The following is a 24,892-nucleotide window of genomic DNA, read 5'->3' as shown; positions in this document are numbered from 1 at the left end:
GCCGGCCCGGCTCCGTCCTCGGAGCCGCTTCCCCAAAACCCCGGGTGCTGGTGGCATGGGGAGCCACGGCAGGGTGCCAAGAGCAGCCCTCCCCCCGCCTCCCCCTTCGGGGGGGACCAGGGTTTGGAACCAGGGAGGGGGAGTAGGGACCCCCCACCCCTCTTCCTTCACCCCCCCACTCCGGAAAAAAGGAGAAAGGAAAAGAAAAAAGAAAAATACTGTTTATTTCACACCACTACATCAAGTGCATCAGTCTGCCGTGTCCCCGGCAGGGCGACCCGGCGTCCCCTCCCCGTCCCCCCCAACCCCCCCTCCAGCCGTCACCTCTCCCCATCGCTCCCCGGGAAAGAGGGGGGTGAGGGATGGATCCCCCCAACCTGCCTGGCCCCCGGGCTCGGGGGAGGCGGGGAGGGGGTGCTGCCTCTCTTATGGGGTTCACCCCCCCAAAACCCTCTCGGGATGGCGGGGAGCCTGGTGAAGTCCCCAGCCACCACCCATGGCGACGTCCCCACGGTCGGGGGGTCGCACCAAGAAGCCCCTCGCGCTGGCGGGCACGAGGCAGGGGACCGCTGAAATCGAAGAGGGGGTGAAATTAAATTGGGGCTCACCCCTAGCGAGCCGTGACGCTACCTCGGAAACACAGGAAAACGGCCAAAAAATGAAAATCACTCCTTTTTTTTTGGGGGGGGATGACACTTGGGGGGCAGGAGAGGTGGCGCGTGCAGGCAGGGGGTCCGTCACCACGCACGTTACAGGCAGGAGGAGGCATGAGGCAGGCGTGACACCCAACGTGAACACGCTTAGGTCATGTGTGATGTGGAGGAAAGGGGACAGACGGACACACGGACACACCTACGGGCACGGTGGGGTGGTGGAGACCCCAGCCCCCACCGCAGGGCTGGGCGACAAAGTCGGTGGCAAAAGTGCTGATGGCAGGAGGTCGGGGTGGGCAACGGGGGGGGGACGTCCCCATCCCCGTCCCCGATTTAGGGGATCTGAAAGACGTTGAGTTTACTGGTGTTTTTGAGGGTCTGCCGGCGGTTGCAGAACCAGACGCGGACAACTTCGCGGTCGTAGTTGAGCTCCTTGGCGATCTCGGTGATCTCCTGGCCGGTGGGCAAGGCGTTCTTCTCGAAGTAGGCGTTGAGAGCCTCGATGGCTTGGGGGGTGAAGGAGGTACGGCGCTTCCGTTTTTTGGAGGGTTCCCCCCCCACGAACTCCATCAGGTTTTGTTGCCCCTCTTGGTTACGGAGCTCGGCTTCGCTCAACCACTTCTCCAGCACCGGTTTCAGCTTCTGGGCGCTCTTGGGGGTGATGTCCAGCTTCTCGAACCTGCAGCGGGCACCGAGAAGCCCTCAGGGACATGGCGAGGACGAGGGGACACCGGCGGGGGGACACACCGTGACAGGGCTGGGGGCACCGCTGCCTTCGGCGGGCGAGACCACGGCGGGGAGCGACGCCGCGGTGAGGAGCTTCGTGGGCAGTGACCCACCCACCCTCCTCTTCTCCCATTTTCCTGCTTTTCCCCCATTTTCCTCCTTTTCTCCATTTTCCTTCCTCTTCTCCAATTTTCCTCCCTTTCTCCAATTTTCCTTTTCTCCCATTTTCCTCCTTTTCTCCGATTCTCCTCCCGTTCTCCAGCTTTCCTCCCTTTCTCCAATTTTCCTCCTTTTCTCCAGTTTCCCCTCTTTTCTCTAATTTTCCTCCTTTTCTTGGATCTTCCTCCTTTTCTTGGATCTTCCTCCTTTTTCCCCACCTCCCTCCCTTTCTCCAATTTTCCTCCTTTTCTCCAGTTTCCCCTCTTTTCTCTAATTTTCCTCCTTTTTCCCCACCTCCCTCCTTTTCTCTAGTTTTCCTTCTTTCCCTCAATTTTCCTTTTCTCCAGCTTTGCTCTAATTTTCCTCCCTTTCTCCCATTCTCCTCCCATTCTCTAGTTCTCCTCCTTTTCTCCAATTTCCCCTCTCTTCTCCAATTTTCCTCCCTTTCTCCAATTATCCTCCTTTTATTCATTTTTCCTCCTTTTATCCGTTTTCCCTTCTTTTTCTCCATTTTTCCTTTTTCTCCGTTTTCCCTTTTCTCCAACTGTCCTTTCCTTTCCTTCGCTTCCCTCATTTTCCTCCTTTTCTCCAATTTTCCTCCCTTTCTCCAACTTTCCTCTCTTTCTCTAATTTTCCTATTTTTCTCCAATTTCCTTCCTTTCCTCCAATTTCCCTCCTTTTCTCCAATTTCTCTCCTATTCTCTAATTCTCCTCCTATTCCCTAATTTCCCCCCTTTTCCCCGATTCCCCCCTCCGGAGGAGGGCTCTGCAGTGACCCCGAGGACGCAGCCCCCGGCCCCCGGTACCTGCAGATGGCCGACTGGCTGTAGGCAGGTCCCTCGGTGGCCGTCAGGGCCTGTCCCACCTGCGTCTGCGTCAGGCCGAGGGACAAGCGTCGGATCTTGAAGTTCTTGGCAAATTCCCGGATCTCCTCCAGGTTAATCCCGTCCTCCTCCGTGCTGCTGTTGGGAGCCGGGGGCTCTGCCGGCGGAGGGATGCAGGGGCTGCCGTGAAACAGCCACGGACCCGCCTCCCCCCCCCCATAATGAGCATCCCCTTCGTTAGGCTCCCTAACGAAGGCCAGGCGCTGACGGTCATCCCCCAGGATGCAGGGTGCGGGTGCGCAGCATCCTGCCCCCATCCCAGGGGATCCCAGACCCCAGTACCCCTCTTCCCAGGGGATCCCAGTCCCCAGCATCTCCCCAGTATCCCCCCCAGTATCCCCAGCATCCTCTCTCCATCCCGGGGGATCCCGGGCCCCGGCACCCCCCAGTATCCCCTGCGGTGACTCACTGGAGACCAGCTGGCTGACGGTGGGGGTCTCCGAGCAGGTGATGGGGACGGGCGTGGAGGAAGCCTTCACCGCCGGGGCAGGGTTTGCCATCACCACGGCCGGCTGGGAGAGAGCCGGGGCCGGCTGGATGGGCTGGACCTGGGGCAGAGGGCAGGGTCAGCACCCCCAGAGCGGGGGCTCCCCCTCTTCCAGCGCCACGGCCGGGCTGCTCCCTGCCCACCGGCTCCATCCGCACGGTGGCCGGAGAGCGGCCAGGGCGTTGCTTTTGCTGACGGTGGAGGTGAGACAGGCTGGGACGGAGAGGTGACGCTGGGAACGGGGCCGTGACAGTTCTGTACTGGGTTTGGGGGTGTCCCACCACGTAGGTTTGGGGGCGACCAGCACCTCTGCTCACGCCAAGGTGAGGCTTGGTCTTTCCCATCCCAGCTGGGAAATTTGGCAGGCACAGAGAGCAGGATGCCCCACGGGGCAGGAGGGGTCACATCCCGAGGATGCTTGCAGGCTCCCAAAGCCACGCAGCCAGGTCCCAAAGACGCTCACGTGCTCCAAAAGCAACGTGGCCGCATCCAAAAGGTGCTCACACGCTCCCAAAGCAACCTGGCCGGGTCCCAAAGCGACGCAGCCGTGTCCCAAAGATGTTCACGTGCTCCCAAAGCCACGCAGCTGGGGACACGGCCAGCCCTTTGGCCGCGTGGCCGTCAGCCCCGTGCCCGTTGCTCACCTCGTTCTTGACGGGGGGCTCGGGGGTGCCGGTTTTCTTGATGGCGGCTGCCTGGATGGCGCTGCCGGCCAGCGTGGCGATGACCTGGCCCTGGGCATTGAGCAGCAGCTGGGGCGTCACCGTCTGTACCTGCAGGTTCTGGGCCGGCAGAGCGGCCGGGGCAGGGCTGGCTGCCGCCATCCCGGGGGGGTTCACCACCCACGGCAGGGTCCCGATCACCTGGGAGGAGGGAGGAGAGCCAGGGCTGGGGGGTTGCATCCTGCAAACCCCCTTCCCCGGGGCGGGGGGGACACACCGGCTGCGTCCGTCTCCTCCTTCCCCAGGAGAAACAACCCTGGGGGGGCAGCTGGCGGCGGCGGTGGGTTTGCAAGGGCAGGTCCCTCCCCAGCGGTACCTGGCCCTGGGCATTGGTCAGGATCTGGCCTGTGATGCCCTGCACGCTGGAGATGGTGTTTGCGATCACGGGGGCGGCTGCCAAGGAGCCGAGGAGCTGGGTTTGGCCCCCGAGAGAAGCTGCGCTGATCTGCGGAGAACCAAAAGCCGAGGGTCAGAGACGTGGGTGGCACCCCAGGCCACCGCATCCCCCCGCGCACGGCCGGCCACCCCCTTTCCCGTGGCAGGGTGACTCCTGCCTCGCCGCCGTGACGGGATGCAGTCCCTTGACGTCCTTAAATCCATCCTTTAGATTTTGCCTAAAGCAAAGCTGCCTGCTCGGTTGCTCCTCGTTCGCCAGGGATGGGGAAACTGAGGCTGGGATCTTGCATGATCCCCCAGGAGATGATGGCTGAATCAGAGTGCTTTGTCCCTGGGGAAGCACGACTTCTCGTGGCTCTCTGCGGCCACGTAAAGCACCGGATAAAGGGGAGCGGCTGCCGAACTCGCCCAGCTCCACGCCGCGGGCTGCCAGGCTCCTTACTATGCCAGGGTTAAAGGCAAATCCGGCAGGTTGGACGGTGATCTGGGTCTGCGTCTCTAACGGCTTGGCCACGGGCGGCGTGGGCGCTGCAGCGGGCTGTGGCAGGATGGGGGGCTGGCCGGGCGCGGCGGGGAAGACGCCGGGGGGCTGGAGAGGGGGCCGGGGCTGGACCGCAGCCTGCAGCGGCTGGGCAGGCTGCACCGGCGCTTGGATGGCCGTGTTCAGTACAGCGGCGGCTGCAAAGCAAAGAGACGGAGAGAGCGTGAGCCGGGGGCAGACAGGGACGCCGGTGAGACCCTGAGCTCGGTGTCCCCCCCACCGCTCACTGTCCCTTCCCAAAGGGAACTGAATCACCGGGTGATTCACCCCTGCACGCTCGTGTTATCGCAGCGCAAGGTCCCCCCAGCTCCCGTGTAACGGGCAGAGCCGAGCTCCTCTGCTACAGCAGGACTCATCCCGCCCGGCGGGAGCGCTGGGTCTAACTCAAAGCAGGTGCTGCTGCCAGCACAGAGGGTGAGGGGCACCCCGGGGGTCCCGCCATCTCCGCTGTCTACGAAACACTCCTGGGACAGGCTCCTTCCCTCGCGGGAGCTCAAGGGAGACGATTCCCTCTTACAGGGAAGGGCACGAACCCTGCCCTGGGCATCGCCGGAGAGGCACCGATCCCCCTGCTCTCCTGCCCGCAGGTCTCCCCCCTTACAGAACCGCACCCGCTGCGACGGGGTGCCATACCCAGAGCCCCAAATCTAACCTGGACCTCACATCCCAGCCCTGCGTGCTGCCTTCCTCCCTGTCGCCATCCTCATCCTGCCCTCCCCTTCTCCCACGCTCCTGGCACCTTTTGTACTCGGGGAGCCGCAAGCGAGTCCCCAGAATTAAACGCCATTTCAGACCCCTCCTGGAGAGGACGGCCTGGATTCGGCACAAGCTGGGGGAGGACGAATTAAGGAGGCTGCAAAGCAGAAGAGCACCGGTTACCTTGCAAATTGGCTATAGGCGGTTTGAAAATTCCCCCTGTAGGAGAAGCAGCCGTCAATCCGGGAAGGGCAGCGACCGTTGCTGTAGGAAATGTCCACACAGCCAGCCCCTGCTGACCTGCCACTTGACCTGCAATACTGATGGGGATAAGAAGAGGTTGAGTAACTGTCCCTGCTGGAACCATTACTCCTGTCACAACTGTTGCTAAGTTTTCCTGAGTCAAGACCTGCAAAAGTAAACAAGATTTAAAAAAGAACAAAAATCAACGCCACTGCAGATAGCATCAGCGGAGCATAAGTCTTTGTAAAGGGGCGCGTAGACCCGGTGGCCGGGCGGCCCGGGGTCCCTCCCATCTCAGCAGCTGGGTTCCCAGCTCCGCGGAGCCCCCTCTCCGTGGGGAGACAGGGGGGATCCCCCCCCTCGCAAACCACCCGACGCGTCTCTGGCAGCACCTCGGCGGCGCAAGGCCCTTGGCGAGGGCGCCAAGCAGAGGGAAACCGCCTTGGTTCGGGGCGTAGGTCCTACACCCCGTGCCACGAGCGGTCGTCTCTGCCCTCGGGGTTTGCCTACAGCAAGCGGACGCCTCCCCGGGGGTCCCCACCGTGTCCCCCCCTCCGCCCCAGCCCTCTGCCCCGCTCCCGTCCCGCTCCGCAGCTGCGGGGTAGTTACCTGCGGGGTGGCTTGCACGGCCAGCGGGGCCAACGTCTGCGGCTGCTGGCTCGTGGCGTGGCTGAAGGTGCCGACGGAGGGGACGGTGCTGGGGGATGCTCCGGCCGCTGGTTTGGCTTTGCCTGGGGAAGGGCAGAGGAGACGGGTTGGAGAGACGCTGCTGCTTGAGCAGCTCCTCTGCGCAAAGGATGGGGGTGAGGGTGGGGGGCACCCAAATTATGCATACCCAGGGCACGAACACCCTCCCACGGGTGTCCCGGGGGAGCCACAGCCCCACGGAGCCGGCATGAAACCCAGCGTGGGGCATCCTTGGGAGCAGAGCTCCCGGTCCCCCAAGGTGGGGTCACCGCCCAGGTTACGGGATGCAGGGGAAGGGCATTTGGGGGCTTCTTATGGGATGTTCTGGGGAGGAAGCAAAGGAGAAGGGAGAGGTTTGGGTGATTTGGGGAGGAATAAGTGTGGGAAATCGGGCGGTTAAGGGGATAAAAAGCAGCGGTCGCATGTAAGTGGTTTGCTGGGCTGCGTGCACCTCTCTCGGGCCGTCGGATCCAGCAGGAGATTATTTTCCTCTGCCAGCTGCCGGCTCCAGAATTAGCAGCAATTAAAGCGGTGTCAGCCCCTGAACTGCTCACCCGGGAATGGGGAGCTGGAAAGGGAAGGGACCGAGATCACCCGGCCAGTGGCCGGCAGAGGGGGGTCCCCTGTGGGCTGAGCTTCATTTGGTGTCTTTCAACCCTCCGCCCAAATTCACAGAATAGATTCGTATTTCTTAGTTATCGTGAACATCCGAGTAAGAGGAAACCTTGCTCCTAATCCATATTTATTACTTGCAAAAGACCTACTTGTTTTTTGAGCAACGTCTTCTATTTATTCTGCTCAACTTCTAATAATGGCAACCCTCGAGTATAAAATCCACTTAATCCTCTTCTATTTTTGTAAAAAGAAAAATACCCTTTTCCTGCCTTTTCCTTTGGCAGAAAAAAAGTTTTACCAAATAAATACTTTCCTCAGCTAAGAGCCAGACGTTTCTCAGGTTTGGTTCCTCGCCCAGAAATTACTACAGGTCTGCAAGATTTAAAAAAGCCTTTTTTTTTTTTTTAAATTTCCTACCAAAACCAAGCACAGATAAGACCCAGCGCTTCCCAAATTGCAAAGACCGTGCTACGGGGCAGCGATGCTGCCTGGTCCGATGGGTTTTGCACAGCCTGCCGTGCTTTTCCTCCCCTCCAGCCCACGGCAGCAGGACCGGAGCATCCCCCAGCGTGGAAGGACTCTCGCCTCCTCCTCCTCTTACCGACCGGCCTCATACAAGCCACAATCCTGCCCATTTTGTTTCGGCAAAAGCACAGGGATCTGGTTGTGCTCCAAATACAGCACAGAGGTGACAACCAGAGAAAAGTCCTATTAATAAATAAAGCACAAGAGTGGCAGGAGAGGGGAGGGGACAGGGGCGCTCGCAGGCGGATTCAGGATGGATCTGCAGGAGGATTGGGGTGCTGGCCAAAAAACCGCGAGGAATAAAGCGGGATCTCCCCAGAAGCTGATTTCCAGAGCTGCATTCCCGTGTGAGAAGGGATGCACCCGCAGTGAGCTCGGCACCCCAGGGCGAGGGGGAGAGGAAACTCAAGCCCCTGCTCTACGTGGCTGCAGGAAAACTGAGCTCCCCAGCAAAACATCTCATTGACAAATGTCCTCTCTATTTTAAGCAAGTGTTTGAGGGCTGCCCTCGATGCAGGATGCTTTTCCCCATCAGCTCCCAGAGAAGGAATTGGTTTTGCTAACTCCTAGGCCGGGGATGGGGATGCTCCAGAGCAGGGTGTGAGTCTGCCTGCCCCGATGGGCGCAGCTCATCCTCCTGGCTCCGACCCAGCGGTGCAGAGCTCAGCTTCGCTTGCAGGGATGGATGGAGCAGGGGCAGCCCAGGGAATGAGCCCCAGGGAAGGAAGGAGTCTTACCGGCCACCTCCCCGCTGCATGAGCTCTGGGTGCTGGGTGGGACGTCCTCTCTGCCCGGGTGGCCGGTCTCTCCCGGGGAACCCCGCGCTACCTCCCCTGGTGGCATCTCCAAGGCTTTCCGGTCCTCCTCGGCCGGGAGCGGGGTGTCCACACCGACCTCCAGCACTCGGATGGTTTCATGGCTGGACATGACAATAACCTGCAAACGTGCCCCAAAATGTCCATCAGCTCCAGGAGCCTGACCCCATAGCGGTGTCCCCTGGGCCACGCACCCCGGGGCAGAGCGAAGCAGCTCCCCCTGCCCTGCGGGACATGTCTTAGGGTGACCCTCAAAACAAACCAAGCAGAGCCCACGCCATGCCCTCGAGGAGGGATGGATGGGGGCATCGCAGCCCCTCCAGCACCTCGCTGCTTTAGTTAATCAGCAGCTTCTGGGCTCTGATAACCCCAGCTCCGCGTGCACCGGCGGATGACATCTTCAGCAGGTAAAATATGGCTGTCGGCAGCCGCAGCACCGAACCTGCAGCACTAGAGCGAGCGCAGACCTACAACCCTGCGGCTCTGCCCCGGGGTCGGGCGAACCCTCTGAAATCACGATGCGATTTCCCCCGTGTGACATTACTTGGGGACACACGGGGAGTGACGAGCAGAGATACCTGCTCCTCCTCCAGCTCTCCCGTGGCTGCAGGCGGCCAAGCCCCGGAGCAAAGATCTCTTGCAAACAGCACCCACAGCCTCGCTGGGCTGCTGGGACGAAGACCTCGCGCCTCCTCTTCATCATTAAAAAACCCTGAGATGAGGCAGCCAAGCTCCAAAAGATGGAGCTGAACATCCACGTGCCCAAGCGTGGGGGCAAACAGGCTGGTTGTGAGCGTGGGCCAGGCACGAGGTGGTTTTTCACCCCACGCAGCGGGGCTCAGAGTGTCGCTGAACCCCAACTCCCCACCCCTTGGGCCTCCCAGTTGTGGGGTGCGAAGGCGTGCAGCAGGGACGGAGCCGGCGATGCCCGTACCTGCTCGTTGACCGTCAGCGAAGCCTCCTGGGGCTGCACGGCTTCGGTGTCCATGGCGTCCCGGAGAAAGTGGGAGAGGGCTCAGACCTTCCACATGCTGCAAGCGGGGGACACAGGAGGGTCAGTCACCGACCCAGTGAGTGGCTTGGGGGTCAAACACTGGCTCGACCCGGGGTGCAGAGCAAACCTGGTCTCTCCCACCGCCTCTGTGCTCCTCTCTGGCTCTACCACCCACCTCTCCCCGCTCCGCGCTGGCCCTGGCTGCGATGCGGAGCAGTGCAGAGCTTGCTAATGCCCTCCTGGCCCGCACCGTGGGGACGCACGCTCCTCCCTGGGGGAGGCTTTGGTGTCTCGGGTGCCTCCCACCACCTCCCATCCTCTTGGCAAGGAGGTCATGGACGCGGGGTAGCGTAATTTATTGGGTGAGCATCAAATATACGAGCAGCAGAGCAAGGGAAGGGTTATTCCAAGGGCCAAGCCTTTCCCCCTCTCCTCTCCCTTTGGGAGATGAGGATGCAATTCCTACAGCCTGCTTTGAAAACCCTAAAAAAACAGGCAAAGCCCACGAAACTGCCCGTGCTCCCTATTTGAAGCCCAGAGCAGGTCCCCGAAGTGTCTGTGTGACACTTTGCAGCTCTCCCAAGCCCCTGACGCTGGCCACAAGAAGTAGGAGAGTCAATTTGCTCTTTCCTGAGGGGACCTAAATTGATGGGGATACTTCATTAAGCTGGTGAAATGAGTTGTTCGTGGCGGGAAGGGGCTCGGCACACCTGTTGGAAGGCAACTCTTCCTCTTCCACTACCCTTCATTAACTCATTTAGTCACGTATTGTCCCCTCGCTGCCTTGCAGAAGCATAATTGCCTTTATAAGAGGCTTATGAATTTTTTATTAGGAACGTCTCAGGGATGCATTTAACCAGCCAGCCTGGATGACATTCAAAATTACTCGATGCATGTGCGAAGGTGTCCTTGTTTGTGTAACTGCTCAGGAGCCTGGGGGCATGTTGATGCTGGTAGGTGCAGCCAGACCCCAGCTCTCCCTGCCCGAGCTCTCCCAAAACGCTGGGCAGCGTCTGCTCACGTCCACAGCCTGGGTGCCGACCACCTCTGTCCTGGGCCTGATCCTGCCTCTGCCCCACGAGGGACGCTGGCGTCACATGGACCAGTCAGCTCAGCCCTCGGCAAGCTCTGCAAATCCGAGCACGTTAAACAGAGGCAGAGCTTGGGCAGAGCCTCCCTGGGATCACAACTCATCCGAAAGGGAATTTCAGCCCCAAAACTTGTGTTAGTGCCTTTCATCCATCGATTTTTACTTCTACCAGGGAATCCGGCGCAGCGTGGGCAACCCCTGCCGCTATGCTCCGCTGTGATACATCGGCCCGTCACGTCAGCCCCAGAGGCACTTCCAGGATCCGGGAAACATCCCCCGGCACCGTTTTACGAGCCCTTTATCATTTCTCTGCGTCTCAGAAGCCACCAGGCTCCTGCTGAGGCCACCGAGCGTTTCCTGAGCCAGAGCCGGCATTTATATGCGATTAGTACACGTAGTCACTCGGATCCTGTTGATCCAAAGGGGCCTAAATTGAATTAAGAGCCAAATTCTCATTTGAAACTCAACAGGGGCTGAGCATCTAATTCCCTTAGGCTGGCTTTTGTACACACCACTCGTTATTTATTATCTGCAGTGAAGTGACGCTTGGGGTCCCAGCAGAGACGGGGGCTATTTCCTTCGCCAGCCGCTCGCCACAGCTCTCCCCCTTCCTTGGCCCTGCCAGGTTCAACCCAAAATTCACGCAGGATCCAGAACCAGCCCCGCTGCCAGATTCAGCGAGGAGTTTTAGAGCAGCCGGTGACTGATCTCCGGTAGCCACTGTGAATTTTTAAACCTGGCCTTAGCTTCAGAGCAGAAAAACACCTTGGGATGCCGGTGCACAGTTTAATTAACAATTTATTCTAGTGCAACAGAGAACAGAGCAAGGGACAAGCGAGTGGCTTATGCAGGCAGCTGGCATTATTAAAAGTTAATGAGCTCTCCAGCAGCCAGAGCCTGGCAAACGGCGAGGAGCCGGAGCAAGGGATATCTCTGCTGCCTGCAAGGGGCAGGCAGCGCAGGCAAACAAGCGAAACAAAGGTGCAAAGTGTCCCGCCGCAAGAAGAGCGAGCGAGGGAAGGAAAATGCTCCAGAGGAGCTTTCTGAACTTCTCTGGAGAGTAGCTGGCAATGGGGAGGGTTGTTGGGAGCACGGGGGGGCTCTGACCCTATGTCCTGCTGAATTCACCCCACAGGGAGCGAGCCACTCGCTCCAGGTAGCTGCTATATATCACTTTATCTTCCCTCTACGTCACCGGACCATGCTGGCCCAGATGGATCCCGGCACAAGCAGAGCAGCCCCTGGGGCTTTGCTAACGAGGAGCAACCCCCCAGCGTCTTGTGGCAGCTTTTTCGTGCACCTGAGCCTGGAAGAGGTGGGAAAAAGCTTCCCGCTCTCGTCCCATCGCCACCGTCGCTGCCCCAGGGATCCCCTCCCTGGCTATCACGTAGGGATCTTCAATTAGAGGGGGCAGTTGAGCCCAAACTGGGATCCCAATCTGGCAGGCGAGGGCACAGCGACTGTGGTTGGAAGGGAAGGGGCAGCCGAGGGGCTGCTCCGTCTGCGGGGAGACCCCTCCTGCACAGCCTCGGCACGTCCAAAACCCAAAACCACCCGTGGAGCCACCAGAGAGCAGAGCCTGGAGAGGATGGGGAGCACCGGGCTGCTGCGCGGGGAGCCCGGAGCCAAAACCCTGTGGGACGGCCGAGGCTGTGGCGATCTCCGGGGCAGCGTGGGGAGAGGCAGCAGCCCCGGTACTCACTCACTGTTTGCTCTGGGGTGAAAGGACACTCCTGGCAGGAGACGGGGCTGGCTGCTGCGTCCTGCTCCTCAGGGCGGGCTGCGGCACTCCGGGTTTAGGCTGTAGGGAAAGAAAAACCAGAGCTGTCTTGGTGCCGAGCTCTGCCTGCGCCTGCGCTCCCCAAAAGCACTGAGGAGCAACAGGATTCCATGCATCAGGCTCCTGATGAGAGCGGACAACTCAAAAGCATCCCCATCCTCGCAATTTAGTTCTCCCTTATTGCTCCTCATCGCTGCCAAAGGGCAGAAGAGCTTTGGGAACTCGAGCTGAACCTGCGAGCTGCCCCTAAAGCCTGTGGTACCGAAAAGTTAACGCACGTGTTGGCTTTCCTCGGAGCCTCGGAGTTTGCTGACATCAGGAGCACCGAACACCGCTGCAAACACCAGACCTCGCTGTTATCCATCCCCATCCATCCCAGCCTAAGTTAAAGAGCCTCTCTCAGAACCGCAGATTTATTCTAGCACGACCGGAGCGGCTAAAGGCTGAAGAGGGCAATAATATCCCTGCTCCGACCGCTGTATTATCTCCGTGCGAGCCGTAGATCTGTTCAGGCCTGCCCCGTGGGGGAAGACTCAAATAACGCGGAGAGAAGAGGAGAGAGAGTTTTTTTTTCTCGGTGCCGTGCAAAGAGACCAATTAGTGCGCTAGACGATTAAACAGACATTTCATAATGTCAGGCTCGATGCAGTTTGGCGGCGTGCTTTGGATTTTGGAGTGGGCTGCTTCTCCTTTAGCAGACGTTCGGCAGGTCGGCAGTACCATTTCATTTCGTTTCTTCACACTTTTTTTTTTTTTTTGCAATTAATGGGACAAATAATTTGTCCAGATGGTGGTGTTAAGTGCATGCAGCAAGAAGACAGCCATTTCGCAACAGATGGTGGCAAGGAAATGAAATACACAAAATAATAATAATAAAAATAAAAAAAAAAGAAGGGGGAAAAAAAGGGAAGGATAATTTAAGATGCTCCGAGTCTCACTGTGAATATAACTGCCGTGTTAATTACAAGTGTTGATGAGTCAGAGATGTAGCCACTTGGATCCCAAGTGGGTGGAAATCTAAGTTTGAACAAACTTGCCACAGGTGAGAAACCTTACGAGGTTAATTAAACCTGCTCCGCGCAGAAGACATTTTGGACACTCGCTAATTACTCGCTGTCGTTATCCTGGATTAATTCCTTCGGATGGACACTCCGATTCCAGGCTGAGGAGTTTGAATGCGCCATAAGCGGACACCAGCTTCGGGTAGACAAGCCCTAAAAGCCGGCGCCAAGACACCGGTTCCTGCCCCGAGGTGGGTTTGCACGCTCGCACCCCAACGGGGCAAGCGTGCAAACGGATGCGGAGGTACAGACACCCCGACGGCTCCCGGCAAAGCCGTCACCGGTGCAAAGGGGGACAGGTCCATGTCGTGGTCCCACGCCCTGGAAATGAAGCGTTACGGTAACGACGCAGCCTCAAGCATCCCTCGCCACGGTCTCACCAGCTCGCGTGACTTTTTTCACCACGTTTGGAACAGAAAGATCCAGGCTGGAAATGATGCCATCAGCAGGAATTAGTTTTCAAAGCATATTTCCAGGTGTCACAGTGGTGGAGACCTGGACCGAAGTGCACCTGAGCAGTTTGCAAGGTTTTTTTCCCTCCTCACAAATCAGCTTCCCTCTTAAAATGCCTTTTTACCCTTCTAAACTTTATCGTTTTTAAGACTTTACTGCGTTTACTGATGGGGAAACTGAGGCAGGGGATGAGACGAGACGCGACGCGTTGCCGCCGGCAGACCTCAAAAGCATCCGTCTCCGACAGACACGCGTCCTGGGGCTGCCTGGCAAGCATCCCTGCACCCAAGCTCATCCTCCGCAAGCCAGGAGGAAAAAGAAAACCAAGCGTTTTCTTCTGGTGGGAGAAGAGCCGAACCAGCCAGCCCCAACCTCCGAATTAAAACCTTTCCGCTAAGCAGCAAAATGATGTAAATCTGATTGTAAATCCCATTTCCCCCCTGTCCTTTTGGCCCTGCACCAAACCCCCCAGCTTGGTACCACAGTAGAGCTCCGGGTCCGGGCACAGGACTGCAGACAGCCAATGTAGAGCCTTGCTGAGCACAGTTTTACAGCCAGCTGTAAAATTCCTGAAGATCGGGGCTGTAAGGGAAAACTGGCGGCATTCGTACCGGCAGGACGGTGAAATCTTTTTTAAGACAGAGGGTTTTTTTCCGCTGGGAGGCTTTTGGAGGAGACATGGCAGCTCCCCAGCGTTCCTCATCCACAGTGTTGAGTCAACTTCATGCCTGGAAAACCCCGTGCCAGGGCTGGGGTAGCCGAATCCCAAAGGAGAGTCCGGGAAAACTCATCTACTGACCCAACACATCTTCCAACGCCAGCGAAAAGGCGCAGCCGGGGCTGCTCGGGGTTGATCATAGAGTATATCGAGCAAACCGAGGGGCTACGTCGAGCCCGGACGCGGGGCCACGGGAAGCCTGCCGGGGCAGGAGCCAGCTCGGGAATTTGCATCGGTGGAGAAAACGGAGCTGCTGACACGTAGCGGGTGCTTCCCAGCCTGGATTATCTCACCTGGGAGACGCAAACGGTATGGGAGCAGGAGATGGAGAGGTTGGTTGGCATCGATTTGGCCCCAGCCTGTGTAAAGCTTCCAGGGACGAGCCCCGGTGCAAGCGCAGCTCACTCCGGCACCCCGATCCCGAGCAGAAACACGGGTGATCCTTTAATCGCTTCATCAGAGCGTCTGCTGCCCGGGCAAGGGAGAGGAAATACCCGGTGGAGGGTCCCAAAGCCTGCTTGATAAAAGGGGGAAAACCCAAAACCAGTTGACCAGGCTTTCCTGCCAGTTTGGCGGTTTAACTCCATTATTTGGAAAATCCTCTTTGCAGCATTAAAGGGAAACATTTTTCTCCCGGCCATGGCATGTTTTTTCACGAATGGGAAGATGCACGGGAAACCGGTGTGCTGCATCCCGCTCTGCTACCGCTGGGCTGCGCGGCCTCGGTTGAATCTCTTCATCTTTGCTTTGCTTCCCACCTTCATGGGGTTTTTTTGGAGCAAAAGCCTGATCCCGAATAAAACGTCCTGCCTGTGCGGCCGTGCCGAAGGTGATGGGGTTCCCCTCTTCGCTGCCTGTTTGCAGTGCAAACCCCGGCCGGCTCGTCCTGCTGGCTGCCATGCAGTGCCCAGCACAGGGAGCAGCCGGATCAGCTTACGGTGACTTCCCAGGAATCTGCTCCTTTCTCCGGAGAGACGGGAAAGTATTTTTATTCCCGCTACAGAGGAGATAGGGATTAAGTTCACCTCCCAAGGTCATGCCAGAGGAGCGTGGCAAAACCAGGAGCAGATTTCACGTCTCCCAAGCCGGTGCGCTCGGAGCTCCCATCTGTCTCCCCCAAAATAGCGCCCAGAGCATCAATCACTCTGTCCTGCCAACGCCCGGGGACTGGAAGCCACCTCGAGGGCCCGGGACATCTCAGAGGGACATCACGGTCGGTTTGGGGCGCACAGGACCCCCCCACTGAGCTTACAGTCCTGTGAAATGCAATGTGGAGGGCAGCGCTCTGCCCCTCATCACCCCTTCAGGGGCTTTTAAAGTGGGGTTCATCGGCTGAAGACCAAGCCTGACCCTCAGATGGCCGCGGCTGCAGGTGCTGGGGACAGGTCTAAGTGGGGGGGACAGCCCCTCTCCTCCCCTCCACAGGGAAGGAGCGAACGCAGCCCCCCCATCGCATTTTTCACCCCCCCCAGACAGTCGGGATCCACCGCACCCCGAACAGTCCCCCCCATCCCCTGCGCTGTCAGACCTCTGCCAGCCGGGGCTCTGCAGCACCCGGGGAAGGTCCCCCCACCCCAAAACGCAAACCGAGGGGCTCAGGGTGGCCGTGGGAGATGCCCCTGGAGCAGTGACCCCCCTGCAGGGGTGCACAGCCCCCCCAAACCCTCGCAGCACCCCATGCCCTGCTGCACACTGTGCCAGAGCACCCCAAAATGCCCTTGCACCCCCCAGTCCTGCTCTCCATCCACCCCCAGCTGCAGCAGCCGCCCCCGGGGCTCTGCTCACCCCCGCAGCGCCTGGGAACCCAAATCCCTGCCCGGCACCTGCACCCCTGGCACCCGCACCCCAAGGGCAGGGCCACTCCCTCGTCTCCCACCCCGGGGGTCCCTTTGCCCTCCCCGGCAGGACCCCAACATTGTCCTCCTGTCCTGCTGCCTCCCCCTCCCCCCGCCCAGCACTGTTCATCCCCAGCCCTGTTTCTCCTCTCCTGCACCCCAAAACCCATCTCCCACAGCCCCCAATTTCTCCTGCCCTCCCCAGGGCAGTCACCCCTTTCCTGCCCCGGAGGTCGCCAGCCCCTCCCTCCCCCTTTCCTGGACACCCCCAGCTCCGGGGTCCCCCAGGGACCCCACGTAGCCATGGTCTCTCTGGCATCCCCTAATCCTAACCCCCCATTCCAGTGCCCCCATCACTCCCTCGCTGCCCCCATCTGCATCCCCACTCTTACTGTCTGTGTCCCCCAGCTCTCCCCAATTTACCACCCCCAAACCCAGTGACCCCCTCCAAGTCCCACTGCTCCCCCCCCAAACCCCACCGACCTGCCTTTCCCCCTCAAAATCCAGGCATCCCCCCAAAAATCTCGGTGCCCCCCTCCAGCGCTGCACCCCGCTCTCCGCCGTTTTCCCCTCCGCGCCGGTTCCCCCCCCATTACTCTTTATCATAAATATATAAATTATGCTAATTACGGCATTGCATATTCACCGCGGCGGGGCCCGCCGCCCCCGCCCGGCCCCGGCCCCGCACTCACCGCGCCGCCGGGGCCGGGCGCTCGCCGGGGTGGCGGAGGGGATCCGCGCCGCTCCGCACCGCTCCGCGCTGCTCCGCGCCTTCCCCTCTGCCGGGGAATAATTAAAAATTCATCTCACAGCGGCGGCGGCGGCGGCACAAAGGGGAGGGAGGCAGCGAGGGGGGCGGCGGGAGGCGGGGAGCGGCCCCGGGACCCCCGGCCCCGTGCCCGGGGGGGGCCCCTCCGGGGGGAGGTTATCGGGGTGTGGGGGAGGACGGGGTGTGGGGTGGTTTTTTTTTTCCGTGGGGTTGAGTGGGGTGGTTTTTTTCCCTCCTCCGGGGGGATTTTTTAGCTGCTGCGTCATGAACATAATTTATGCGCAGGCCTTTGCCGCATCCGCGGGGCTGCCGCGCTGCCCGCCGCCGCCGGGGGCGCACGGGGCCCCCCGGAGCACAGACCCCCCCCGAGCCAGAGACCGCGAACCACAGACCCCCCCGGACCCAAAGCCTGAGCCCCCAGCCCCGAGACCCCCCAGCCCCGAGACCCCAAACCAGAGACACGCCCCCAGACTCCAGAAGCCTGAGCCCCCAGCCCCGAGACCCCCAGCCCCGAGACCCCCAAACCAGAGACCCCCCCAGACTCCAAAGCCTGAGCTCCCAGCCCCGAGACCCCCCAGCCCCGAGACCCCAAACCAGACACCCCCCAGACTCCAAAGCCTGAGCCCCCAGCCCCGAGACCCCCAGCCCCGAGACCCCCAAACCAGACCCCCCAGCCCCGAGATGCCTGAACCAGAAACACACCTCCAGCACCGAGACCCCCAAACCAGACACCCCCTCAGACCCCAAAGCCTGAGCTCCCAGCCTCGAGACCCCGAACCAGAGACCCCCAAGCACCAAGACCCCCAAACCAGACACCCCCCAGACCCCAAAGCCTGAGCTCCCAGCCCCAAGACCCCCGAACCAGAGACCCCCAACCAGAGACACCCCCCAGCACCGAGACCCCTGAAACAGAGACACCCCCCAGCCCCGAGACCCCCGAACCAGAGACCCCCTCCAGCGCCAAGACACCCAAACCAGAGACCCCCCATCCCTGAGACCCCCAAACCAGAGACCCCCAGACCCCAAAGCCTGAGCTCCCAGCCTCGAGACCCCCGAACCAGAGACCCCCCAGCACCGAGACCCCCGAACCAGAGACACCCCACCCAGCGCCGAGACCCCTGAACCAGAGACCCCGCCAGACCCCAAAGCCTGAGCCCCCAGCCCTGAGACCCTCAAACCAGAGCCCCTCCAGCCCCAAAACCCCTAAATCAGAACTCCCCAGCCCTGAGATCCCCAAACTAGACATTCCTCCAGGCCCCAGCCCTGAAACCCCCAAACCAGAGCCCCCAGACCTCAAAGTCAGAGCCCCCAGATCCTGAAACCAGAGTCCCCCCCAGACCCCAAAGCCAGAGCTCCCTCCAGACCCCAAAATTGGAGCCCTCAGCCCCAAGATCCTGACACCAGACCTTCCTCCAGCCCCCAAAACCAGAGCCCCTGAGACCCCCGAATCAGAGCTCCACAGCTCGGTACTCCTCAAAACCAGAACACCTCCCCCCCAGATCAGAGCCTCCCCAAATCCCAAACTCCCCAAAACAAGAGCACCCCAAGCCTGCAGATCCCCCAGAGTGACTCCAGCCCAGAGACACCCCCAAACCCAGTCTGGAGCCCCCTGTAACAGGGGTACCTCCCAGCTTGGAGACCTCCCAACCCAGGACATCTCAAATCCAGAGCACTCCCAAACCCAGAGCCCCCCCCAGGCTCAGAGCCAAAATCCCAGATGTCCTCAGTCCTGTCCCAAAAACCCAGAAGCTCCCAAAAGCCAAATACTGGAGCCCAAATCACTGCCCCCCTCCAAAAGCCAGAGCCCCCTAAATCCCAGACCCCCACAAGAATGAGATCTCCCAAAACCCAGATGCGCCCAATCCTGGACTCCCCTAAAACCCAGACCCTGAAGTGTCAGGATCCCCCAAAACCCACAGTCTCTCACCCCCACCTCCCCCAAAGCCCAGACTCCCCAAACCCCAGCCCCGTTAAATCCCTGACTCTCCCAAAGCTCCCTGACCCCATTCCCAGCCGCAACCCCCCAGCTTTGGGGTCACCCTTCGCAAACCCCAAGCAGCCGTGTCCCCAGTTTGCCGGGGTGGGTGCTGGGGGGAGCCCCCAGCTCTGCACCACCCCACAAGATCATGCCCGGAGCAGCACTCCTGACCCCAGCTCCGAGCCGGCTCATCAAAACCCTAATAACAGCATTTCATCATCATAAATTAATATATTAATCATCATGTCAACGTGAACCACCCCGGGGCAGCAGAAAGGATTAAATTTGTTCCCCTTCACCCCCCCCCATCCACTTTCCTCCGGGGCCATGGCTTGGGATAGAGCCCCGGTGCCAAACCCGCTACCTGCCAGGGCTCGGGGCGTTGGTTTAAGTAATCAAACCACCCCAAAAACCTTCCTGAGGCTTTAAAGTGGGAGCTGGAGGCAGGGGCCTTGGAGGGAGCAAGCGCCTGCCTTCGCCCGGGGAAGCCACAGTAATAATTCAAGACGCTCCATCTTCCCGGCATAGCATTAGCTTCAGATCCAGCCTCCCAGCATAATATGCAGGAGGCTGAGCTCTGCGCGCTGGCCGGCATCCCGCTCACCGTGCCGGGCTGCAGCAGGGTCGCGTCCGACCCTCCGGGGCTGCACGTCCCAGGGGCGAGGGAAGCCACGGGCTCCTGCCCTCCTTTGGGCTCAAAAGAGTCTGGGGGGCTTCGGACCCCACACTCAGAGCTGCTCTGAAAATGAGGTTTATTTAAATAGGAGCTGACAGCTCCCTGACCGGCACGTACAGAACCTCGGGACACCCGTGGAGTCCCAAAAATGAGGATGCACGTAGCCGCTAGCACCCACCTTGTCCGCAGCAGCACCTTCCTGCAGGGACAACGGGATACGTCACAGCCCGATAACGGGGATCGCGCCGGCTGCCCGCGTTCGTGGCTGCCCTTAACTGGTGCTCGCTCACCGACGGTGCAAAGTTTGAGCGTCGAGCTGGGAGGCTGCAGGGCTGCTCTGGGGGTCAAGCAATAAACAGACAATAATAGTTCACAAGACGAGGACGTGATTTGCTTCTGGGTGTCTCCGAGAGGGAATATGTTACCAGAGGCTCTCCGAATCCTGCCGGTAATTTTAATTTCCGGGCGTGATCGCGCAGACTTGTGCGAGGCACGCTGCTCGTGACTTAGTCCTGGTCCCGGGGACTTGTCTGCCAGCTCGGAGGGACTTTTTTTTGTGGACTGGGTGAAGGGGTGAGGAAATAAGCGCCACAAAGGGAACTCAGGGGCAACTTTAACCTTGTCACTACGTAGTTAAAAGAAGGAAAAAACCTATTTCTGTAATTGCAAAGCTCATTAGAAGCGCAGGTGCAATTCTGCGGCTTTTCCAGCCAACTTATGGACCAATTATAGCTTGTTTGGAATCATTAAAAAGAAAGGAAGCAGAGTATATTATTATCTTGCATTCTGTGTCTTTTACAATTTTAAAATTGTAACTTCCTTCTTATCTCCTGGCAGGAAAAAAGGAGGAAAAAAAAAAGGACAAAAACTCCAACATAACATCTCGGTTATTGGCACCTCTTAAAAACGAGCACAGCTTGATAAAGCTGAATTATTTTTACTGCTTTCCCATCCCTATTAGCTGGAAAGATCAGCACCATCCGTCTTTCCCTGCAGAAAAAGCTAACGGGCTAATTTAAATCCTTGCCTCATAACACACCTTTTTTGGAGTTCATCATAAGATATTCGCAACCCGCTCCCACAGTGCTCTTCCGATCATCCGTGAGCAAATATATACACGAGCGCGGACGTAACAGGCATCCCTGTTAAAAAAGTGCAACTACCACGTGCGGTTCTTCCGAGGCTAAATCCATCCCATGTCCTCTCCCGCGTGCACAGAAAGGTTTCTTGAATTAACGTCACTTAGGCTAGCCTAGTCTCTTAGTACCAGCTTAATATGATAATATTTAGTGCCGATTAGCACCTATGGCTGCAGCCTACGCTCAGATTCAACAGGAATTAAGCAAGCGCTTAACATCTGGCGGAGGTTCACGCCGAGGCATGAATATTAACAAATATGCAGCCAGCACTGACCACGTTTTCATTAATAATCGAATTAGATACGTTAAAGCATCTTTGCCCGAGTACAGCTGTTATTTGAGACTGCAGCGCAATTCTGCTGAGAGCCTGGTTTGCATATGCTGTACTGTGATTATGAATATTTAAATACTTCAATCTAGTTGAATTTCAGACTCATTTACATATATTGGCATACTAGTTAATATAATGCATATGGGGAAAAGGGTGCACGGTGCATTTTTAATTTTTCTTGAAGAGGAATTGATTCTGAGTGCTGAAAAGCTTTTTTTTTTTCTTTAGGAAAATAGCTTGTTGGGGGGGGGGTTAATTAACTGTTTGACAGGAATAGCTGGCAAAACTAAAACGCTGACTGCAAGAATGTGTCCTTTGTTCCACTGCTTGCTCTGTCGATGAGAACTCTTGGTAGGTGACCAAATTAATATTGCAGCTTTCTTTTCCATGCTTCTTGCGCTGACTTGGCTGCTCTAATCACACGCAGCGATGGGTCAGAGGAGGGTTTGCACCTGACCCTGTGGTTTCTGGCACATCTGATTTGCTACGGAAAGGTTTCCAGCCCTGCAAGGAACATATATGCCACAAACCAGCTAATTCCAGCTGTTCCAAGAACTTAAATGGCTGAAAGTGCAGGAAAAAGCGAGCCAAGGCTTTATTTTGGCTTCCATGCTGCAAAGCAACTCCAGTTGCTCACAAAGTTCCCTGAACCCGAGCTTAAGCATGTGTTTTTTAAAGATTGCAGGGGAGTTTAATGCAGGTTTGTTGGTGCTACGATAGATCCGGCCTCTGCCTCGCTTTTCCCCTTAAAGCTGGAAACAGGCTTTAAAATTTCTGTGGGATTTTTCAGGCCACTTTGTGGCGTTGGGTGAAATCTGGTCCCGGCAAAGCCAAGCACAGAACCCCCTTGATTTCAGTGGTGGGAGAAGGAAGGAGAGCATTTTCCCTAGGTGGAAGATATCATCCAGTAATTAACAACTGCTTATTCATTATTTTTATGTAATTCATTATAGCCCTACACCCATAGGGTGCTCTCTGCCTCGAAGTACCTCTCGCTTCTGATTACTCACATGAGTAAAGTTTCACAAACACATATCTGCTCAGAAGGCCACCGCTATCAGCCGAATTTTTACTGCTACTTTATTTTTGCTACTGCTTAATTTTTGCTATTTTAAGTAGCAAACAACAGGTATTATCCCAGCCAGCTCTGCTTCTGGTCAGGGTTAAATAACCCCGTGTTGTGTAAATAAGGACTTCAGCGTGGACCCTTCCCTCACCCGAAAACGCAGACTCGGCCATTTACGCTTTTATCTGTTTTGCGTGTTATCGGCGCAGCGCCGACGACGTGCCAGGCTCTTCGCAGACCGTCCCCTTTGCCTTTCAGAAGTGCCCTGCGTGGGAAGCAAAGTCCGCTGGCACGCAGCCAGGCATCCAGAAACTGCCTGGACTTTTCCAGGTTTCCATTTCGGGGCCGCACAGCACAAGACGACTCATGAGCTGATTTTTCAGAGCTTTTGATGTTTACTGGAGTTTTTTTTCCTCTTGGAGTCCCAAGAGGCCCTTAAAGAAGGTAATCGGTGATAAAAATACAAATAAAAACAATCCCAAGGGATTTGAAAGCAGGTGCTTTCTAAAAAGCCCGGCTCCACCGAATGGAAACGCTTTCTCCTTGCCTTTCCCACCTCGCAGAGCATTTCCACTCTTCCTTTGCAAGGAAGTTTTCTGTGTAATGATAACAAGAGAGTGGAAAAAGGCCTATTTGTTAGAATAAATCAGGGTCTGAAGCCAGGAGCTGCTGAACAGGCTTAACCCTGAGCTGTTCCAGCAAGCGCCGGGGCTTTGCAGGGTTGGGTTTGTGAAGACATCAGGGCTCAGTCCCTCAGAAATCACCTTCCTTTCCCTTCCTGGAGGTGCTCTCCCCTCCACCGCACTTAGCTATGACCCACCTCACTCACTCCACGTTTCCGTGGGCAGATTTCAAGCCATCCTCTCTCCCACTTTAAAGGGTAAATATTTTTTTTTTTTACGGTTCCTGTACAGTTGCAAGGTGAAGAACATTTTCTAGGCATGAATTATTGATGAAGCCCTCCCAGGCACACCAGCCAACGTGCATATTCATCAGGCAGCCGGTACATTATTCATGAGAAGTTCTCTTAAATAGGGATGAGAACAATGATATTGTTGATTGAGATGCCTGAAAATGAGCTTGAAAAAGAGAGTTGTGCCTTCAAACTCTGGCCAAAATGCAGCCAGAAAGTTTATCAAAATCACAAAAAAAAGGGGGAATTTTACACTTGAAGGGGGAAGACCACACTTTACTGTGGTCTCTTCGTTGCCACCCATAGATGTTTTTTTAAACAAGACTTTACACAGAACTACTAGATTGCATCATACCTTCTCTACGCACAGCTCCAGACCTCTGACTGCACCTTCTGCTGGCGGATCCATCTTCAGCAGGCGACACCTGCAACAGATTTTTATAACAGTATTTAGGCCCCATAACTCATCCCTAATTCATTAAAGATTCTCACGAGAAACTTTACTCCCCTTCTTTAACCCCGCGATGTTTTTAAGCCGAGGTAGATGTCAGAGCTTTTTTGAACAGGGCTGGTATTAAGAGTGGGGACTGCCTGCTCTTGCAAATGCAGCCCTAGATACAAGGCAAAGGAGTGCGTGAATCAAATAAGTGTTTTATTTCCATAAATCTGAGGTCTCTCCTGTGCTGTTGCTGGATAAAGGGGAACAAGGGGGCAGAATAAGCCTGGGAAATGCACATGGCTGACTGCATCTTCAGCTTCTTGGCAGTGTTTTGGCTGTCGTGGTTTAGCTCCAGCCGGCAACTGAGCACCACGCAGCCGCTCGCTCACTCCCCCCCAGTGGGATGGGGGAGAGAATCAGAAGAGTAAAAGTGAGAAAACTCGTGGGTTGAGATAAAGACAATTTAACAGGTAAAGCAAAAGCCGCGCACGCAAGCAAAGCAAGGAATTCATTCACTACTTCCCATGGGCAGGCAGATGTTCATCCATCTCCAGGAAAGCAGGGCTCCATCACGAGCAACGGTGACTTGGGAAGACAAACGCCATCACTCCAAACGTCCCCCCCTTCCTTCTTCTTCCCAGCTTTATATACTGAGCATGACGCCATATGGTCTGGGATAGCCCTTTGGGCAGTTTGGGTCAGCTGTCCCGGCTGTGCCCCCTCGCAGCTTCTTTTGCACCTGGCAGAGCACGGGGAGCTGAAAAGTCCTTGATGAGTGCAGCAACAACTAAACCATCTCTGTATTATCAACACTGTTTTCAGCACAAATCCAAAACATAGCCCCATACCAGCCACTATAAAGAAAATTAACTCTATCTCAGCTGAAACCAGGACAACTTATGGCAAGAAGGGGAAACCAGGGTCACCTCGGAAAGGAACCTGTTCTTTACATGCCCCACGTCTGTTAGGGGAGACCACGCTGAAGCCAGTGGGTCCCATGGCAGGATGTTGCCCCCCAAGAGGGTCTCCAGGGGCTCCCTGCTGCAGGGAGGCAGAAATCGAGATCCTGTGGAGGGCCCCGGGAAGGACTCGGGGCTTGTAACAACAACCACAAGGACACGGTTTAGAAGAACCAACATAACCTGGAGCTCAGGCTGCAGTCACCGACTGTTAGCACAGTCACTGTGCTAACGAGCAGTTCTGCCTGCTGATGCTTCACACAGTCCTTAAGGCTTAATTAAGCTTAACAATATTTGGAGGTTACCAACCATTTCCATTGATCTTTTATGCATGAACTTGGAGGCAGCTTCTTTTGCTGGGTGCAATTCGGGGGAAGCAGGCAGACAGCTGGGGCCTCCCTCGCCCACCAGTTTCCCCAGTGCTGTCCCAGGCCCTGGGAAGGCCCTTGCCTGACAGGACAGGCAGCTGGGCTGGGTCCTGGGGCACCCCACATTGCCCCTGGGCCATGCTGGGGGACCCCCACCGCACCTACGGGCCTGGA

At 57.3% G+C, this 24,892-nt stretch overlaps 1 protein-coding gene across 9 annotated transcripts; it reads right to left on the bottom strand.

Annotated features, from left to right (window-relative positions):
* Positions 1 to 294: 294 nt before the first annotated feature.
* On the bottom strand, positions 295 to 24,892 carry POU6F1 (POU class 6 homeobox 1). 9 transcript variants are annotated; one of them, XM_072847412.1, is made up of 14 exons: positions 24,660 to 24,892; positions 23,308 to 23,377; positions 19,682 to 19,840; positions 11,936 to 12,034; positions 9,084 to 9,180; positions 8,072 to 8,270; positions 6,117 to 6,238; positions 5,448 to 5,673; positions 4,470 to 4,705; positions 3,948 to 4,076; positions 3,554 to 3,772; positions 2,832 to 2,970; positions 2,345 to 2,519; positions 295 to 1,332 (listed from the first exon to the last, which is right to left on the bottom strand). In XM_072847412.1, the coding sequence occupies exons 5-14, from the start codon at positions 9,135 to 9,137 to the stop codon at positions 987 to 989; spliced, it is 1,845 nt and encodes a 614-aa protein (XP_072703513.1). In that variant the 5' UTR covers positions 9,138 to 9,180; positions 11,936 to 12,034; positions 19,682 to 19,840; positions 23,308 to 23,377; positions 24,660 to 24,892; the 3' UTR covers positions 295 to 986. The 9 variants fall into 9 exon arrangements, with proteins under 9 accessions (XP_072703513.1, XP_072703518.1, XP_072703514.1 ...); XM_072847417.1 differs by having other exon boundaries at positions 11,940 to 12,034; XM_072847413.1 differs by lacking the exon at positions 19,682 to 19,840.

The sequence above is a fragment of the Ciconia boyciana genome, chromosome 27 (genome assembly GCF_034638445.1).
Source record: "Ciconia boyciana chromosome 27, ASM3463844v1, whole genome shotgun sequence".
Taxonomy (NCBI): domain Eukaryota; kingdom Metazoa; phylum Chordata; class Aves; order Ciconiiformes; family Ciconiidae; genus Ciconia; species Ciconia boyciana.
This window is presented reverse-complemented; position numbering and strand designations above follow the sequence as displayed.